This window comes from Hippichthys cyanospilos, chromosome 6 (genome assembly GCF_059441005.1).
Source record: "Hippichthys cyanospilos isolate Australia breed blue-spotted pipefish chromosome 6, RoL_Hcya_1.0, whole genome shotgun sequence".
Taxonomy (NCBI): domain Eukaryota; kingdom Metazoa; phylum Chordata; class Actinopteri; order Syngnathiformes; family Syngnathidae; genus Hippichthys; species Hippichthys cyanospilos.
Window position 1 is genome coordinate 19,325,532 of NC_142374.1, and position 17,912 is coordinate 19,343,443.

The 17,912-nt window shown below is 40.6% G+C and overlaps 2 protein-coding genes across 4 annotated transcripts in view; one reads left to right on the forward strand and one right to left on the reverse strand.

Moving 5' to 3' along the window:
- The window catches only part of LOC148422668 (cyclin-dependent kinase 17-like), a 40,549-nt gene extending 37,586 nt beyond the window's left edge, over positions 1-2,963 (forward strand). For all 3 annotated transcript variants that reach the window (XM_088417228.1, XM_088417229.1, XM_088417227.1), the window contains one exon: positions 1,045-2,963. In XM_088417228.1, the coding sequence (XP_088273354.1) occupies positions 1,045-1,082 (38 nt within the window). In that variant the 3' untranslated portion in view covers positions 1,083-2,963. The remainder of the gene's footprint in view (positions 1-1,044) is intronic.
- Positions 2,331-17,224, reverse strand: LOC148422670 (ETS domain-containing protein Elk-3-like). The gene is made up of 5 exons (XM_088417231.1): positions 16,895-17,224; positions 11,102-11,310; positions 10,066-10,830; positions 6,295-6,417; positions 2,331-2,960 (listed from the first exon to the last, which is right to left on the reverse strand). The coding sequence occupies exons 2-5, from the start codon at positions 11,306-11,308 to the stop codon at positions 2,850-2,852; spliced, it is 1,206 nt and encodes a 401-aa protein (XP_088273357.1). The 5' UTR covers positions 11,309-11,310; positions 16,895-17,224; the 3' UTR covers positions 2,331-2,849.
- Between the last annotated feature and the right edge of the window lie 688 nt (positions 17,225-17,912).

Below are 17,912 nucleotides of genomic sequence, written 5' to 3' on the forward strand. Positions count from 1 at the left end.
ATACATACGCCACAGGTTTACTTGTCAGGATGGCAATAGAAATCTCTCATTCGAGAAACTATAATCTTTCAGTCATTGTAATTTTTGTTTCGTTTTAACTTTTGTTTTGAAGTTTTTAACTTTTATGATACTTTTAGTATTTGTACTCATAAAGCAAAACATACTCAGGTTACTCTTGTTCTCTTAGCTTTGGTTTTTATTAGGGTTAGTTTTTATGGTCAGAAAACAAAAGTTCAAATCCACAGGGCTCCATCCTTCCTGTGTGGAGTTTGCATGTTCTTCCCGAGCCCGCGTGGTTTCTTTCCGGGCACTCCGGCTTCCTCCCACTCCCCCCCCCAAAAAAAAACAAAACATGCATGGCAGGTGAAATGGACATCCTAAATTGTCCTTAAATGTGATTGGGTACGTGAATAGCTGTTTGTCTCTGTGTGCCTTGCGATTGGCTGGCAACCAGTTCAGGGTGTCCCCAGCCTACTGCCTGAAGCTAGCTGAGATAGGCACCAGCAAGCCTTGTGAAGATAAGCGGCTTTTTTTTTAAGAGATATTTTTAACTAATATTTCATTTTAGTTTATTTGTTTTAGTGGAATTTTTTTCTAATTCATTTTAGTTTTAGTTTAGTTTAGTTTTTAGTTAGTTTTTTTTAATAATTTGAAGTTAGATGTGAGATGTGAGTCACATTTTAAATCAACCCCCAAAAAAATTATATAATGTATTAAATAAAGGTAGAAACCAAGTACATAGTTTGCTATTACAGTTTGTTTTCCATTTAATTTGTAAGCAAATTTCATTTGTTTTGTTAATTTCCAAAACCTTGCTCCCTCCCTTCGCTTTGGCCCAGACTGATGTGATTTTCATTTTATCATTGCCTAAATGCCATCACAGTTTATTTTTAGCTTGTGGCACTTGATATTGTATTAAATTACATATAATTTGGTTAAGCTTCTTTCTATGAAAATTTTCATGAATATCAACAAAAAAGTAGATCCCATGTCAGTAGTTTGAGAGGATGAATTGCACCTAACGTTAGCTTTTATTGTTTGCAGGCAACGGGAAGAGCCGAAGACAAAGCATGCTGTTTTAGATTCTTTGGACTGTCTTTTTTTTTTTTTTAGGCCGATCTAAAAGAATCTCTTGAGCTGCACAGTGTCATTGCTGGAACTTGGTGGAGCCTCATGATCTTCATCACCAGCCCTCCAAAACCACTTTGGGTGCTTGTCCAGAGTGTGACCCCCCCTCCCCCCCCTCCCCCCCAACCCACTTTCCACAAGGTTTGGCCTCAACGTGGCCCGACAGACGTTTCTATTCTATATTTATTAAGAAGAGAGAATGTGCTGCTAAAATCCGACTACTGTTTAGAAATTAACTGGCTCAGTCACTTTAAGAAGAACTTGCAATGTGTATAGATTTGTAATCTTTTGAAGTGGTAACATTTTGTTGTTGTGATTTTCTTCATTTTTCATACATAGAAAAAAAAAGACATTTTCATTGCCTCTTCAAAAAGTTTGGACTTGTTTTCCCCCCCAATCCCCTCCCCTCCCCTTTATAGGCAGTGTTGACTGGTGAAAGCTTGCTGGCATTTTATTCCGGTCAGGTAGCGTGTGCCTGCAGGGCATTAAAAGAAAGCAAAGGTACACCCCCCCCCCACCCCACACTTCTTCACATGCTTGAGCTGCAAATATTTAAGCCCATGTGTCATCCTCTCTGTTACAAAAGCAAAGATTTATGCCATTCACATACAATCTCAGTTGTTTTGGAAAAGCATTTATTCCATATCCTTGAGATCCACCTAAAGAGATCCAGTTGAAGGTCCAAAAACAGCACTACTCGTTCAAAGAACTTGACGAGTAAGGCACAAGTTTGTAATGCACCCCCCCACCCCCCAAGAAAGAAAATCTTGCACCGTTCCTTTTTAATATTAAAAGAAAAACGCAATATTAATCTACTGTCAATAATCAATGACTTTTTACAGCGTTATACAGGTTACATGTGAGTCTAAAACTGAAAAAAAAAGCGCATCTAAGAGCCGGAAATTACACTTTACATGTCAAAGCCATTTTCCTGAAGGGGGGCGACCCCCCCACTATTTGAGAAGGACCGTTCAAGCAGGATATGGAATAAATTCTCAAACTTGACATTTTTCCCTTGAAAATCCTTGAGTCTATTTAACAATGTTTCGCCATTTTTTGTATGATGTTCTTTTGTGAATACTTGTTTCTGCCACGATGTGAAATTTTCATGAGTCCCCCCCCCTCCCAGAGTAAAGAAAATTAAATCTAAAGTTTCAACAAAACATGAGTTTTCCTTGTGAAGAAAAAAAAAAGTCCAATCATTCAAGCATTCAATGCTTAGTTTATTGAAAATGGATGACATTCTTCACAATACAAAATTATACAGAATACACACTGTATACCACGTCCAGTATAAAAAAGAGGAAGTACTTAAAAAAAGGCTTTTCATTAATATGAAAATCTTGTCTTGAAGGAGAAGTCGGGATGGGAGGAAGGGACACAAAAGGACACAAAAATTAAGGCACAGCCGGTACTATCTGAGAAGCAGAGTGCATATGTTACATACTATACAAAAATAAAAAGCCACATGTGGAAGAGGACAGGTTATGAATGGGCGTCGAGCTAGCTTGTTTAGAAGCTAGCGATATGGCTTCTTCTTTTTTTTTTCTTCTTCTTTTTTGAAGTCTGAGTGCTTTCACCACTGCAACCTCCAGCAACCCAAGTGCAAAAAAACCCCAAGACAAAACACTAATGAGGTCACAAAACCGTCTCAAGAGGATGTTGACCAGGATGAAAACGGGGCAACATCCCTCTTGGGGGCGAGGGGGGGGTGCTTGGGATCAGGATTTGTGGGTACTGGGGGACGAGGAGGAGGAAGAGGAGGAGGAGGAGGGTGTTCCTTCCAGGCTTGGCAGGGGCAGAGGCATGTGTCCGTTGATTAGGCTGGGGAACTGGGGAGGAAGAGAAAGGTGGGCCCACGGTTAGGAAGGGGGAGGAGGAAGCGGGCTCGGAGGTGAGGCGAGGCGAGGGGGGGGCGGCGGAAGCGCTGTGAAAGGCTCGCTTTCCGGTGAGGAACCGCTGCATTGTCACAGCTCGCGCTTCCTGTTATTTGTTCATTGTGCCTCTTCCTGCTCGTCTCTGTCCACCCCCCCGCGCACCTCCGACCGACACACAAGTCCACTGTTTTGTAAAAGGACGTCTCTTGTCGCAAGCGCAAAACTCCGTTTGCAGCCTAACTTCACAAATGTTTTTTTTTTCCCCCCAGGATTATTTTTTTCCAGATAATGATTTTTTTTCCCTGTCCAATCAGATTTCAGCTTCCATGTGTTGCCAACTGAAAAGAAATCTGCCTCTGACCTTCACAACCAGTAGTGCTGGCCTACAGAACTTGAACGACACAGTAAAGCATTTTTTTGCCAAGTAACTGTAGCAGTAAGTTGAGGATCTCCGTTTAAACAAAGGTAATCCTTTGCCGCCAGCTTGTGGCATCAATAGACGATTACACTTCAGAAATTTAGTTGAGTGGGCATGGCTTGTGCCAATGTGTTTGGAAGTCACTTCCAAATCCATTTTTTTACTAGAAATTTTCAATTTTCCCTTTTTTTTTAAGACATATATGAGTACTCAATTCTTGAGTAGTCTTTGATTTTGAGTACCAAGACTAGTAATACTTTTATTGCAAGGGAACTTTTATTCCCTCCCAAAACCACTAACAATCAAATATTATTCATTGTTTTATAATTTCTTTGATCTTATAATTTTTACTATATATATATATATATATATATTTTTTTTTTTTTTATTTTATTTTTTTTTTTATATTTTTTATTATTTTTGCGTATATTTTTATACTTATATATATATATATATATATATATATATATATATATGCACAATTTGAATAATTTTTAAGAAAAACCTATGCATATTCCAATATATCATTTTGTCTTCAAATTTTCATAAAATTAATTTTATTTTTCGACTTCTAATTTGTAATTTCTACTTTGTGATTGTAAAACTGCTCCAAGAGAACTGCTGATACGATTATCAACTGTCATCAAGCTTGTTTTTCGGTGCTTGGCCATCTCTATTTTTACCAACTGGTCGGACGATTATGTTGTAAATACTGTTTCTTTAATCATATCCGCTTTTGCCCCAAAATTAAAAAAAACACCGCGCCTTTTTGACTTTCGATCAAAACCTAAAAATAAGAACATGTGTCGACAAATGATGATCCAGGAAAAAGAAAAAAAATCCGAGACCATCAACGTTTTCTGATTTTGGTTCGTAAAAGGTCTTTCCTTATCCCGATTGGTCAATTACAGCAAGCCAAACGTGACGCGCAAAATCCATCTGTTCCAATCAGCACACAATTGAACAATCGGCATCTCTGGCAAGTAAAACGTATTTTGTTTTGTCACTAGTCAAATGCTGTTCTGTTGCTTTGTTATCTATTAATGATCATTTACATAAGCGTTAGTTGGGTGAGGGCCCAGGTAGCGAAGGCACATCCCGCCACAGCGGGAGGATCCGGTGTGGGGCGTGGCATCCTAATGTGCGCGCGTGACGAGTGAGAATCCGCTCTCGAAACCAGTTCGCCCTGTTCGGGCTGGCTGACTCCCCTGGGCTCAAACAGGAAGTCTTCACAGGATTTCCTCTCCCGCGCCACACTGCTGAAACCGGACACCACCCGCCGGACCCGCTCGCTAAGTCTGATTAGTCGCGCAACTGCGCTCGTCCGTTGCGGCGACACAAAAGCATTTTGAGAGTTCCTTTGTGCCTTGTTTGGGAACTGACATGAATAGTCACGTCGATAAATAGATTCCAATATTTTCGCTTCTTTACTGACTGTCAAAAAAGGGGAAGACTCATTTGAAATGGAATTAGCTAAACAAACAATGTTCATATAGTTTTGGTTTATATAGATCGGGTTTACTGATTCTGAAGGCCCAAGGCAGATTAGATTGACATAGCAACACTGAGAGGCTGAAATCTGATTGGGTGAAATAAATGCAACCTCCACAACCGATTATTGAAAGAACAATTACAAGTTCAAAATGTCACTCTGCATTTAGGCTAGCTGAGAAGGTTTTGCTAGCCCCGACCAATCACATGATTGTTGTATTGGTAGCAATACCATATATACTGTATACGTATGTACTGTATTTTTTTCCCAACCTTTTTTCAAAGGAAATATCATCTGTCTTTTTTTTTTTTAGTAGAGTACATTTGCGCACACGTAAAAAAAAATATTTGCTACAGTTGACTCCGTACTGCTTATCAAACTGTGGCCCGAGGGCAATTTGTGGCCCGCCATCCACATTTTGACGGTCTGTGACATGTATGAAAAATACGTTTTGACAATGCGATTTAAAAAAGTATTTTTTTTTTTCTGGTAGACAGCGTTAGAAGTGTGTGGAAAAAAATCCAAATAATTTGCCTCGACTTTGCAGTTTTTTTTTTAAATCACTACAGGACATTATATAGGCCAGTGGCTCTCAAATAGAGGTACTGGTACCCCTGGGGGTACTTAAAGCAACTTGTCGATAATCGAGATTTTAAATACAACAAACATACAAAAGTCTTTTAAAAATAGTTATTGAATTGTTTCAGGAAAATATATGTTCATAAAACAAATTTTATGTTCAGTAGGTTATTCCATTTCATTGTCGTAAAAAGCCAGATTCTCCCCCATACTTGAATGGTTCGACCCAACTTGTCACGCGCCACCACTCGTTACCTGTCAATTTAATGATTTATTTTTGTGAACACATCTCTGCTATGATCCCAGAAAAGGACACATTATGTTGAATAATTTTCTGTGAACAGATATTTATTGATATTTATTTTTGAGAACAGGTCTGACACTTTATGTCAATTATTTTTTGGGGGGACAAACTACTATCATTCCCAAACAGGACACTTGGTGTTTAATATTTTTCTATTGACAAATATTTGTTTATAGTTATTTCTTATTGAGAACAGGTCTGAAACTTATGTTGTTAATTTTTTGTGGATAAATATTTAATAATAATTACGTTAATTATTTTTGTGAACAGATCTTTACTGTAACCCCCCAAACAGGACTCTGTTTAACATTTTTCTGTGGTATATATATATATATATATATACATAATTCTTTTTAATAATAAAGTAGCCCTATCGTCTTTATTTTTTCCGTATGCAGCCCTCGGTGGCAAATGTTTGGATCCTCCTGTTTTATAGGGTGTGAGTACCATTGCAAACGAGTTAACATTTATTTTTAATTTTTTAAACCGGCCTCACCTGAAACAAGGAGCCGTGGCCCTGCAGTCGGGCGGGGCTGAGCGGGGCCACGGGGCTGAGGCTGCTCCAGAAGTGGATGCCGGACAAGAGCGGACTGTGAGCCAGCAGTAGACCGGAGGGAGTCTGGAAAAAGAGGAAGAAGAAGAGAAAAAAAAAAAAAGAGGCGGCGTCAAGAGGAGTGCGCGGAATTGGCTTCCAGGCCTTTCGGGGCTAATGCAAAACATGCTGAAAATGCAAAACGGCGCAGCAGCTTTTTTGGCTTTTGGAAAAACAAACTGGCGGAGCAGGAAGGAAGTCTGCGGTTTCTCCTCTGGAATACAGGGGTGACGTTAGGGCGGGGGAAGGGGGGGGGAGCGTTGTTGACGAAAGGGGTAAGGTGGGGGGGCGACTAGAGAGAAAACATATGAAATCAATTTCTCTCTTTGGGTCTTCTGCCCCCACCCGCCTGTGTCACCTCAGAAAAGCGAAGCAGTGTTGCAGCCCCACTCAGGTTATTAATGGAATTATTGGCGCATATGGCATCACTTAAAGGGCCTCTTCCCTCCGCTCGGCTCCCCGACAGTTTTTTTTTTTTTTTTTTGCCGTGTCTTGTTTTGACCCCCCTCGTCGCACTTTCACCGCCCCGCCTGACAAACAACGCCGCAACAGTATCACAGCCCTTCCCGAATGGCGACAAATATTTGACGACTCTCCTGTTGGCACGTGATGAAGGCAGCCGGATGGTTAAATAGCAAGCGGATTGAGGAGCCACGGCCCTCTGGGTCCACAAAGACAAATTGCTATGCGCCAATAAAATGCTTCTTGGGTGACATCCATCCGAAATTCAGCCTTTGCAAAACTCCCTACTTTGGCGATTAAGTGTACATTTCATTGAAAAAAAAAAAAAGAGACGAAGAAAACAAAGTAGCTTTAAAAACGACCGGCACTAGCTTTATGCTAACACAAATGGAAAACGCCATCGATACGCTAACGGCTCGCATCAATTATTGCAGTTTTACAGCCAATGTTTATTTGATAACAGTGGAACGACACATAAAAATAACAATACCTAAAGGCTATTCTGTATAAATGGTATCCTCTGCTAAAAAAAATACCAAAAGATGGCTGGAACGGATTCATGGCATTATCTTTCATTTCAATGGGGAAAGATTTTGTTTTTATTTAGGGCATTCCTGTGTGGTGCATTTTGTGATGCAGTAAATTTGTGATGAGTAGGCGTCTCACAAGCCAATATTGGTAGAACTATGAGATATTTTAAAAAAAACCAACATATGTACAGTATATCCTGATCTTTATCACTTTTCCCCCCACCTAGGTACAAGGATGAATACCAGCAATAGAAGAGACAGAGGGAAATCCAGATCCAGAAAGTAAAAACCCTGCCAGAGTTTGGCTTCAGCCACAGTTGCTTTTGATCAACTAGAATTCAAATGAGCTAATTAACTCACCTATCAAGTGAAAGTACGTGTGCATGGCGTAAGCCAAACTGTGGCAGGATTTTTACTTTCTGGACACAATTTTCCCATCTCTAACGAATAGTCAACTCTTAAGTAGTCCTCACTACAAAGTATTGATACTGCTTGTACTTTTGATAGATATAATTCCCGCATAAACCAATGACAGATCATAAAAAAAAAAAAATACATATATGTATTGGTATGTGTGTGTGTGTATATATATATATATATATATATATATATATATATATATATATATATATACATACACACACGTATTTGATTGAAGATTACATAAAACTAATGGCAATTCCCTAGAATATTTTTATACATGTCGTTTGAGAAATTGCATCTGTCAGACATGTATGACTTTTAGATCCCTATCAAAAAAAAACATAGTTGTGAATACTGTACCAATACCTTGAATTAAGACCAAGTATCGGCGCCTGGTATCAGTAGTTCCCCACTCTATCAACACTATCGAATTGTATCTGTCTACAACCCAAAATCTTTATCACATCTATACACAGTCCATTCCGTACTCCACTTCTGCTCTTCAAGTCAACTTGAACTGGTATTTTTCACTTTAAAACGAGTAGTTTGTTTATGTCTAACATTTATTCAAGTGCTGTTACTGTTGCTAACTATTATTCTTTGTTCATTTGATCAAGTCTCTTCCAAAGATCTATATTAAAAAAATAAAATCACGTATCATCCTTGCTGATATCGTATCTGCTCGATATTACGATCGGACGGTAGTCTCGGCTGCAATATCGGTATCGTATCGTAAGTGAATATGTATCGGAAAAGCCCCATTGGTGAGTATAGCATCTCCCCTATGTTGTACTCTCACTATATCCCAGAATGCAAAAAGGTCACTCGAAAAGCCTCCCGCTGACCTTTCAGCTTGGCTTTCAGAAGATTTGCTGAAACTCCTGCGGAAATGAATGCCCGGCTGCCAACGACGGCGCACAAGACCAGCAAGGGATGCGGGATGACCAACATTTGCTACTTGATGAGTAAGTTCATCACCTCTCTTTGATTTGAAATTGATGGCACATTCAATTGTCTTTTTTTCCCAACCATATTGTAATGAATGGTAGTTTTAGCATTGCCGCCATTTTATTTACTCGAGTGAATGTTAATCCTTCAGCGCTTACACGTCTGATTGTGAAAACTTGTTTAAGCGCTCAAATAGTTGCGGAATGTGTGAAAGCCTTTCTTCTTTCCCCATCTTTGGCTTTGATAATAATGCTTTGATGCAATATTTTGTTGACTCCAACATGGTGAATGTTTACCACTCGGCATTTACACATTCGATTCAAAGTAGAATTATTGGGAAACCTCATCTAAACTGTCCAATACTACCGAATGCATAAACATATTTTTCCCCATCCACATTAGAAGGAATGCTTGTTAAGCATTTAGAATATTTTGGACTGATAAGGACAGTGTGAATGTTCACCTCACTGCATTTACACATTAGACGTAAATCTGGGACGTTAATCTCTCAGCATTTGCTCATTTGATGGTAAAATCTTGTTTAAGCAGTTAGGCAAATACGCAAAAGTATTTGGATTCAGAGTTTTTCAACCAGAATTAGATTGAATGCTTCAGCATTCACAGTATTATATCACTTACAGACAGTGTGAATGCTCATCTTCCAGCATTTTCACTTTAAGCAGTCAAATTATTGCAGGTCAGCCATATCAGGTTGAATGCATGTCTTTTTGATTTCAGGCATTTTGTTGTACCACAAAAATATTCCTGTGAATGCTCGTCTCTCAGCATTTTCACTTTGGATTGAGAATACTTTGAGCAGTCAATTTACGGGATGAATGCATTCTTTCTGCATTCAGACATGTTGTTGTCTCACGAAAATATTCCTGTGAATGCTCATTGCTCAAAAAAAAATACTTTGGACTCATAAGAAAATAATGGAGCTGCTAATAAAAAACAAAAAAAAAAATCCTGTGAATGCTCATATTCTGGCATTCATTCCATAAAAAATACTTTTGACTCATAAGGCATACTTTGGACTCATAAGAAAATAATGCAGCTGCGAATAAAAATAAAAAAAAAAATCCTGTGAATGCTCATCTTCCAGCATTCATTCCACAAAAAATACTTTTGACTAATAAGGCAGTAATGCAGCTGATCATGGAAAAAAAAAATCCTGTGAATGCTCATCTCTCAGCATTCCTTCCAATAAATACTTTGGATTCATGAGGCAGTAACGCCGCTGCTAATGAAAAAAAAAAAGAAAAATCTTGTGCAAGCATTGATCTCTCAGCATTCACACCGATGTGCTCACCTGCGCCGTGAAGAAGGCGGGGGTGAGCGATCCGGACGGCAGCGCCGGACTGTTGAGGGCGATGGAGCCGATGTCGCTGCCCGCCAGCAGCAGGGGGGGGGCCGAGATGTCCAGAGCCTTTGGCTTTTTGCTTTTGGCGGGGAGTCCGTCTCCTCGACTACAACTCGAGGACGAGAAGGAGGCGGAGCTTCCGCCGCCCCTCTTTTCCGGAGCGGGCGGCAGGCCTCGCTCCCTGCGTCCGGACGACAGGTTGAGCGGCTGGGCGCCGTGCTCCGACAAGTCCCCCTCCCGCTCGTCCCCCTCGTCATGGTGGTTGCTCCGGGCGTGGCCCGCCTGCCCGCGGGGGGAGCGCGGACGGCGTTCGGGCGCCACGGCGGCGACGTACGCCTCGCCGTTGACGTCGTTGGCGCCGAAGCGGATGACGGAACGCGGCTCCTCGCCGAGCGCCCGCAGCAGCTCGGGCCGGTGGCGCAGCGAGGCCACGCTGAAGGACGAGTAGAGACCCGAGCGCAGGTAGTCGTTGCGGCTACGCTGCGCCTCCAAGGCCGCCGCCCCCAGCGCCCTCCTCCGGGACTCGACGACCTCTTCCTCGCCCTCCTCCGCCTCCTCCTCGTCCACGTCGGCTTCGGGGGGCTCGCCCTCCCGCGGGGGGAACCTTCCGGAAGCCAGGCCCATCTCCACCATCTGCGGGTCCATCTTGAGGATCTCCGGGAAGGAGACAAACTTGTAGACGAATTTCTGGCCAATCACCTTCTTGATGATGTTCTGTTGGGAACAAACGAGACACCTCTTTAGGATCCAAGAACTGTACAAATTTCACAGGACAATACTAGTATGCATATTTTTGTAGCATAATATTTCATTCAAACCACTGCAGGACAGCGCCACCTATTGGCAAGGAGGACTCCTCAGTCGGACCTGGTTTTGCTTTAGGTACTGTATTAGTGGCTGGTATCAGTAGCCTCCAAGCGAATACGATATAATACGAGCGGTCTGAGCCCGATACCAGTACTTCAACTAGACCGGTACACAGTACCTTATCATAGTAGTATCGCAGGGCCCGGCTGAGCTTGTCGTAGTTCATGTTGGTCTTGTTCTTGCGCAACCCCCACAGCTTGGCCACCTCCTCGGATTTGAGCAGCTTGAACTCGCCGTCGGTGGACGTCCAGCAGATCAGGTGCTTGTGGCTCTGGTCCAGCAGCAGCTGCAGCAGGAACTGCCACAGGGTGATGGCGCTGTCCATCGCTACGACACACAAGCACAAAGTCGCGCTGGTAAGTCTCAAACTATTTTTTGACACAATCAGGATGCAACCCAATTTAAGACAAATACATTTACGTGTTGCTAGCTTAATGCTAATGCTTAGTTGGGAATGCTGTAGATGAGCTACCAAAATTAGCATCAATGTCACAGTGATTATAAAGCTTTAAAAAAATTTGTATTTGAACACAAGTGGCACCAAAACAGTCCTCACGTGCATAGATTATTTATCCTCTGCAAACAACTACAATGACCACTTCTTATTTGTTACTGTTTGTTTTGGGGTTATGCCTTTAACTCGGCACAATAAGGAAATCATGATGCACTGTTTATTACTTTACATTTTACATCATCATTTTTCGGGCACTAAACATAAAAAACAAAATTACATGTTGCTACAGTAGCTTGATGCTAATGCCTAATAGGAATAGGAATAGGAAATGCTATAAATGAGCCAGCAAAATTAGCATTAATGTTGCAGTCAATATGACCCTGTAAATAACTTAGATTTAAACACAAGTGGCCGATTTTTAGCATTTTCATTCATTTTTCATTTTCATTCATCGTTTATGGATGACAGAATATTGTGTGCTAGGTCTATGTAAACAAGGGTGGTATCATATGAAAGCTTGATTTCCATTGCTTATTTAGAATTACAAGTATGTAATGTATGTGTAGTATGTATGGCTTTCTTCCCCAACATGAGCAAGACTGCCGTCTAATGGTCACAGTTCATCGCTACAGTGTTTTAATTGGCTTAATATTAAAATAAACACCAGTCAAGGGTGTCAGTTCCCCTTTTGTTAAAAAAAAAAACGTATTTGATGAGAATTCTCGTCATTGGCACACGGCGTAAGTATTCTACGACAAGAATTCTCGTCCATGGCACATAAAGACTTTAAAAGGATACAATTTTAGGTATACTACAATTTTTATAGTTAATAATCTTATTTATGGTCATTGTGGAGATTGGGGGGTTGCAAAATATGATTGAGAAGCACAGCTGTATTATGAACATAAAAACAAATGAATAAAGTATTGTGAACCTATAAGCCTTTGAGGGGCGTGGTCTATTGAGTGACAGGTACATTTTTTTGTGCTACCTTCTGATTCATACTCCTTACAAGTGTTTTCATTTCACATGTGTGTTCTTTCCTTCATTTTTTTTCGTTCCATATCTGATGCAAAAAAAACAACAACAAAAAAACTGAGATCCGGTCGCCGCTTTCCCCTGCAAATCGCCAATCAAACATCCCCCAAACGCACATTCCACTCGGAACGGAACAACCCAAGCCGAGACCGTCACACTTCCTGTGGAGCGAAAGCCGGCCAGGTTGAACCGCAGGCATACTTCTGGCTAGAGCTGTTGTTCCTCCTCGTGCGTGTGTGTGTTTTTCCTCTTCTTCGTCTACCGCCACATCCAACTGCGCGCACACACGCTTCTATTCATCCGAGCACATGGTCCCGCTCCCCAACTAAATTTAGTTCTGGTGGAGACATCAGGGGGGGTAAAATGCCGATCATTAAAAAGGCATTCCGTTTGATTGGAGTGCTTCCTTTGGGGGGGGGGGGGGGGGGGGGGGTTCAGCGTTGGCTAAAGGCTCCATTAGTTACCAAGTTTCTAAATGATATTTCCAATGCGTGGTGATGTCATTGTGAGATTACGTACGGAGATGTTAGTGAATCAGGTTTTTATTTTGAAGGCAAAACAAATGAAAAAAAATCTGCAGAACCACAAAAACGCAAAAAGATACACACAAAACAATGATAATTGCCAACGGTGAAAATATAGAGTACAGGCTGATATTTTTTTCCCCTCGATATTTGGAGCTGATATTCGTTTTCAGCAAAAGAGTAAATATTGGCGTTAAAATTAAAAGGACAAACATTTTTTACACTTTGTCGAAAGATCTCTGGGAACACCGTATTTTCCACATCATAAGACGCACCGGATTATAAGGCACACCTTCAACGAATGGCTTTTTTTAAAAACTGTTTTTACATATCAAGTGCACCCCATTATAAGGCACACATAATAGAAGCTACAGTAGTGGCTGCGGTTTGTTATGCATCCACTAGATGGAGCTGCACTAAAGGGAATGTCAACAAAACAATCAGATAAGTCAGTCAAAAGTTTCGAAAACATGCATGATACCGGCCATCAAGGACTGGAGTTTGACACTGGTGGTTTAGATCAATGCCAAGATGAATCAAAAGTTTTCAAATATATATAATTATGATTCAATTAAATATTAATTTGAAAAATAAAATTGCAACCAAAAACCCCAACATATATTTTTGTTGATTTAAATTTGATAAAATTGCACTTTCTTTTACAAAAACTCACACTTTTGCACCTTGTCCACACATAGATTTTTTTCAATGTTGGAGCATATATAGCATATCTAAATTTCAAACAAGGTGTTATTTAGACTTAAATTTTCACATTTATAATTGAAATTGTACTTTTTAGGTGTGCCTTATAGTGCGGAAAATACGGTATGTCTTTGAACAACTTTTGAGAATAATTTTTTTTAACCCATTTTATTTGTTGTATCTTATGAAATTTAAAACATCTTAGTGATAAAAATTTGAAGAAAAATTTCAGGGCGACCTTGAGCATGTCTTGAATGAAAACTTAAACAATAACCCTCAAATCAGGTTTTCCAATTTTTCATAAATAACAAAAATGTTCAAAATTCTAAAAATTCTAAAATTCTTCTAAAAATGTTTGCAATTACTAAATCTGTAGATGCCACAAAATGGCATCAGAGCACTATCTTTGTCTGAATGGAGTTCCTCAACTCACTTCTCTGGCCCCAAGATGCCAGCAAAGCACTACTTTTACCCAAATGAAGCTCCACTATTCACTTCAACAATCTTTCTTGGTACCAAGATGCAACAAGATGGCGGCAAAACATTACTTTTCTTTAAAAAAAAAAAAAAACTCCTCAATTCACTTCAGTCTAGTTCCTTGGCACCATGGTGGTAGCAAACCAGTACTTTTGTCTAAATTAAACTTATACAACATACTCAATTGGCACAACAAGATGGAAGTAAACCACTACTTTTGTCTTAAACGAACCTCGATTTTCCTTGCGTTTATTTAGATGCTTCACGTGACAGAAGAATTTTGTTGTTTGTATTTTCCAGAAAGAATATCATCATCGAGCCGCGATAGCTTTGTTGTTCCCGTCACGCCTGTTTATTGTTGACAGGTGAGTGCTGCTAAGTAACCCGTTTGCCAAGAGCGGGCAGCGTCCAACCCGTTTCCGACGCACGCCATCCGCTGCCTTTCCGACGGGCCATGTGAAACTACAAAGCTGTCAAAGTCCGGACTTCCTGCCATTCTGCTTCCAAGGACAAATGGGCCGGCCGAGGGGATCCCGCAGCAGGGGAGCGCTTCCCTCGGCCGCCGCCGCCGCCGCCACGCGCCTCCCACTTTCATCATCCCCATCATTCATCCAGTAACCAACAGGTACACTACGCTCTTAAGGTAGTGCAACAGGATGTGAGTGAAAAAAAAGAAAATAAAACAGAAACTCCACTATTCCACAACTACTAATAAAACCTGTTTTTTTGGCCAGAGCATACAATATACACGCAAGTCACAATTTTGAATCGCTCATTTTCAGTGTACTACCGCAGGGTGCCACAAGGTAGCAGCACTGCACGATTCTGGAAGAGATGCAGCGTAATTTAGAGCAGGAAGAAGTGGCTGAAACGGTTTCCCAACAAGTAATAGTTTTCCTTCCCTTGTCGCAAAGAGAAGAGAGAGTAATTTACAGTTGGTGTCACTGCTCAGTGTCGAACTAGCAATTAATTACCGCTAGGCAAGCCCAACAATAGCATTAAGCTAGGTGACGTTCAGTCGGCTACATTTTGAATACACGCAAGTTAATGTAAATCAAATCAGAGCTTTTGTTTAGCTCAGGTTTTCTCATACATTTATTTGCTATTGTCTGTTTTTTTTTATAGCTAAAACAATATATATATATAGATATTGTTTTAGCTATAAAAAAACAGACAATAGCAAATAAATGTATGAGAAAAGTGGCGATTACTGGATTATTGAAATAGTTGTCGATTAATTTAACAAGCGGTGAGTTGTTTATTAATAGGTTACCTATAATACTATATAATATATGTGAGTGTATTTTTGAACAAAGTATATACATATATTATAAACCAAAACCCAGATATTCTAATTGGAATTGTCTTTTTTTTGTTTGACTCAAACTTTGATATCGAACAATTTGGTTCCTAAACTCGGAGGAAAAAGCAACTCTGTTGGCGGCCGGCTGAGTCACGGCCGCTGTGGCGGGCATTCTTGTGGGCATTCTTCTGCCGGCACTCCCGGGGCGGCCGTTCGCGTCCCTGGCGGCCTCACAAAGCCGCCCAGTGTGTTGGCCCAACGGAAACTCTTAATGAGATTAGTAGACGGCGTGGTGCAGACATTACTCGGTCGTGACCACATCTTGCCCTCTTCCTGTTCGTTTGTTCGTTCGTATGGACGTGGAAGAAGAAAAATCCGCGATGTGATTTCGTCACGATTCTTCTTTCTGAGGCTGATGTTGTTTTGGGGTTTCATGTTGCTTGTTTTTAACCCTTTGGATTCTCTGCTGCCTTTGTTTGCTTTTGAACCATTGTAGCTGCGGTTAGGCAAGTGCAATGCAACCTTTCAAGGGTTTGAGTTTTGTCATTTCCATTTGATCACATGTAATAGTCTTTTGGCGATATGCTGGCCACTTTTTGCCATTCGAAACACAAGAAAACGACATTTTGAAAAAATCCTTGTTATGAATTGGTTTGAATCATGCAATTTGGGTCAAATTGGTTCTTTGCAGACTCAACATTTGATTTTTTTTTTCTTGACCAGATGACATCATTTATCAGGTTTGGGACAAGGGAGCAATTTCCTGTAATATGCTTCGTTTCCGTAAGAGGCGTTTACTGCCTTAGTGCACTCTAAAGGAGCACATTTTGATTTTGGGGAAGTGGCGATGCCTTCTTCTCAACAAGTGAAACAAAGACAGAAAGAGTAGTAAAAGGCACATAGTAGTAAAAGGCTGGGAACAGTTGCCGTGAAAAAAAAATGTCATTTTGTAAGATTGTGCAAACTGCAATTTAAACTTATAAATTAAAATTAATGCAATTATTATATGAATGACTAGAATAATGTTTTTCAATTTCTGCCCAGTTTACCTAGTTAGTAACTAGTTAATTGATTAGTAGTTACAACTTGGTTAGTCTCGACTTTTCTGTTATACAGCAAATGAATAAAAAAGCATAAAAAACTCAAATGTCTGTACGTGGCAAAAGCTAACCAATGGGGACGCTAAAAGAAAAAGTCCGTAAATTCGAACAAAGCCCGGTGTTTTAAAAAGTCAGTTTTTCCAAGCTGTTGCTCGGAAGCACACCGGAAGAGCGAAGACAAGCTGCTATTCTGATAGAAAAAAAAAGTGTTGCGTTCACTGGTTTCTAACAAAAAACAATGCCACGACTCGGATCTAAACACACTATTAAGTTGCTGCGGAGGAAAGATGTAAAGCGGAGGATAATTGTTTACCTGCGATCACTTCCGTGGCCTTTCTTCCCCGCCGAGGAACTTTATCGCGCCGTCGCCGCCTCGGCCGCCGGAGAGGTGGCTTGTTTTTCCATGCTTGCTACACGGCTTGTGCTCGGCTTGAAATCGGATCCTGTGCTTTTTCTTTCTGCGAGCAGGAAGTCGGAGCAAGGCAGACGTAGGGCCGGCGGCTCACTTCCTCTCGCCGACGATTCCCCAGGCGCTCTGCCGTCTGTGTAAACACACTTTTCCTCCCCTCCTCTTCGCCTCCGCTGCCTACCCGCTGACGGACGCCAGTCGGAACACATGGCGAGCGAGCGGCACACACAAAAAGAGAGAGAGGGAGGGAGGGAAGTTAAAAATTCCGACAGCCCGTGAACTGACATCATCGCTTCGCTGGTCGTCACGTTGCCTTCAGAAAAACCTCGTCAATGTAAGCATCTCTTAGAAAAAGTACCACTTTTACACCGTGGTTGTACTTTTTAGGTCGTCTAATCTGTTCAGTACGTTTTGATAAACTCAATAGGTTAAAATTCATTTATTTTGGTGTGTTGATCAATTTGACTCAAGTTTTTCACCAATCAACAAGCGATGCTCATTGATTTGATTCCCGTAACGGTGCCTTCAGGAGGACTATGTTAATTATACTACCACTTAAGTGGAAACACGTTTTATTTTTGTTTTATTTATTTATACACTAAAGTATTTAACAATTCACACAGTCAATCCATGTTTCTTCGTAAAAAAAGTCTTAAAGTTCTCTAAAAACGTTTTTGAGAAAGGAGCTTTTCCTTTTGTACTTTCACCAGTAAACGGTCCTGTTTGAGACCCTTGTCCACTAGAGGGCGGTAAAGTGTAAATTACAATTGTCAAGGTGTGGAGTGCGGTGTATTCTACAAAAAGAGGAGTTAAAACAAGGTTTACATTTAAATGTTTTATACCAAGCTTTTTATACCAAGCTTGACTTTTTTTAAAAAGATCATTTCAAGAACTACATTCTCATGTTTATATTGTTTTAGAT

Excerpts from the sequence above, each read along its gene's own strand:
- LOC148422670 (XM_088417231.1), bottom strand. The coding sequence starts at position 11,308 with ATGGACAGCGCCATCACCCTGTGGCAGTTCCTGCTGCAGCTGCTGCTG. Across the intron at positions 6,418-10,065 it reads CCGCCTTCTTCACGGCGCAG|ACTCCCTCCGGTCTACTGCT; the intron begins GTGAGCACATCG and ends CTCTTTTTCCAG. Across the intron at positions 2,961-6,294 it reads GCCACGGCTCCTTGTTTCAG|TTCCCCAGCCTAATCAACGG; the intron begins GTGAGGCCGGTT and ends CTTCCTCCCCAG.